This window comes from Rhagoletis pomonella, unplaced genomic scaffold (genome assembly GCF_013731165.1).
Source record: "Rhagoletis pomonella isolate Grant_MI unplaced genomic scaffold, Rhpom_1.0 Rhpom_scaffold_00335, whole genome shotgun sequence".
Taxonomy (NCBI): Eukaryota; Metazoa; Arthropoda; class Insecta; order Diptera; family Tephritidae; genus Rhagoletis; species Rhagoletis pomonella.
Genome location: NW_023458889.1, coordinates 79,940 through 82,011, shown reverse-complemented (window position 1 = coordinate 82,011; position 2,072 = coordinate 79,940). Strand labels below are relative to the sequence as shown.

The following is a 2,072-nucleotide window of genomic DNA, read 5'->3' as shown; positions in this document are numbered from 1 at the left end:
AATAAAAAATCTTTAATCATAAAAAATGGTTAAATAAACAATTGGATATTAGTCTCCTGAAGAGAACCATAGTTTTCAGGTCGAAAAATATTGATTTTCAGGAGTTCTATACCATTTCTACGAAAAATCATTTTTTCTCCATATAAAATACATGGAAAACTTTGAACGCTTTTTAAAATTTTCAAAAAGGTGGCAACTCTCATCAACTTTTATATATATAAATAAAGATTTCTAAATCAAGATTTGTTGAGCTTTAACATTGTCTTAAACAAAATCATGTTAAGTTGGTAACTCCTTTTCTTTGGTATAAAACGTCATTTTTCCACTCCAAGCTAACTGTTTATAGATTCAATAGTATTAAAGCGATTATTTCCGAAGAAGCGAGTACTTAAAGTCAAAACCTTTTGCGTATTTCTTTTTATTTGTGCATAATTGTATTTTATTCTGCGTTAAGCTCTGCCGAATTCTGTTAGGTTATAGGCCCAAGAAGCTTCCGACAATTAAATTGAGAACTTTGTATTCCAAAAGCACTTAGTTACGTTGCCGAACTCTATTAGCCGTCTCGTCGTAGCGTACATATGGACACGAGCTGAACAAAAAGCGTCGTCGTGTCAAATCATTTTAAAATGGATTCGTTCGGAAATAAAAAAGATGATAATAATTTCAGCGGTCACATATTAAATAGTACAAATTATCGGTTATGGAAATTCCAAATAACTGCGTTCATGAAAGCGCGTGGCTTAACCGATAATATCGAAGGAAATAGACCTGAAGCTGATGCTTCTGCAGATGCAAGAAATGCTTTTGAGCGAAATGAAGGAAGGGCCATGAATGCTATTTTTCAATCACTGGATTCAGAACATGCGAACCTCGTGCTGGCATGTAAAACAGCAAAAGACATGATGATCAAATTAAACAGTGTTTATGAAAAGAACTCAGAAATCCGCGTTATGACCTTGTATGAAGAATATTTTTCACTAAAAATGAAAGAAGATGAATCAGTGGCCGGGTGTGTAGCCAAAGCAAATCAGTTAGCATCTGAAATTGAACAGCAAGGAGAAAAATTGTCCGAAAAGTTAAAGATGGTGCGCATCATCAGTAGTTTGCCAGTTAAATTTAACAATTACAAAACTGTCTGGTACAACACAAAAGAATCTCGTACGATTGATACACTGATGTCTTCTTTACAGTTGGAGGAGGACAATTTGAAGCGAATAAATGATGAACAATGTGCAACAGAAGATGCTGCTTTTGCTGCGAAGTTTAAACGAAATGAATTCAAAAGTGAATCAAAGCCAAGTATCGATGAATTGAAAAGGAAAACCAAATGCAACGCTTGCGGTCAAATAGGGCATTGGGCGAAAGATAAAAAATGTCCAAAGTCTAAAAATTCATCCGGTATAAATAAAAGCAAAAAACGTGCAAGTAGCAAAGACAATAAAAGTTTGAAAGACAGAGATGAGTTAGCATGGTCTACGGTTGTGCGTGCAAATAAATACGACGATTCAAAATCCAACTATTGGTGTGTTGATTCGGGTGCAACGAGTCATATGACTTATCGTCGTGAACGGTTCTCGGAACTGAGAGAATATGGCAGTCAAGTGAAGTTGGCCGATCGCCGTCATGTCGAAATACGAGGCATTGGTACAGTTCTTATTGATTCAAGAGTTAACAATCAGTGGGAGCAGCGTCGTCTTGAAAATGTATTGTATGTGCCAGATTTGTTTTCTACTGTTGTTATGACTGACAAAGGTTTTCAAGTTATGCTCGAAAAGGATGGCTGCAAAGTACTTGACAGCGAAAACAATACTGTTGCGGTTGGTAGACGTAATGAGGTGAGACAAATCAAAATGGATTTTCGCTTGCGCATAGACGAATGTGCAAATGTAGTAGCAGGTCGAATGGTTCTCAAATCAAGCATTTCCGTTTTGATAATGGAACAGAGTTCATCAATAAAAAGGTCAAAAATTTATTAAAAGGCGAGGGTGTGCAGATTGAGTATATTGCACCATACACCCCAGAGCAAAATAGCCGAATCGAACGTGAGAATCGAACGATTGTAGAAAGCGCAA

At 36.3% G+C, this 2,072-nt stretch overlaps 1 protein-coding gene across 1 annotated transcript; it reads left to right on the top strand.

The window, feature by feature from the left end:
* The first annotated feature begins 626 nt into the window (after window positions 1-626).
* LOC118750641 lies at window positions 627-1,976 on the top strand. The gene has a single exon (XM_036485374.1). The coding sequence runs from the start codon at window positions 627-629 to the stop codon at window positions 1,974-1,976; it is 1,350 nt and encodes a 449-aa protein (XP_036341267.1).
* The last annotated feature ends 96 nt before the right edge of the window (window positions 1,977-2,072 follow it).

Bases quoted from the DNA above. Each gene is read 5' to 3' on its own strand.
- LOC118750641 (XM_036485374.1), top strand. From the start codon at position 627: ATGGATTCGTTCGGAAATAAAAAAGATGATAATAATTTCAGCGGTCAC.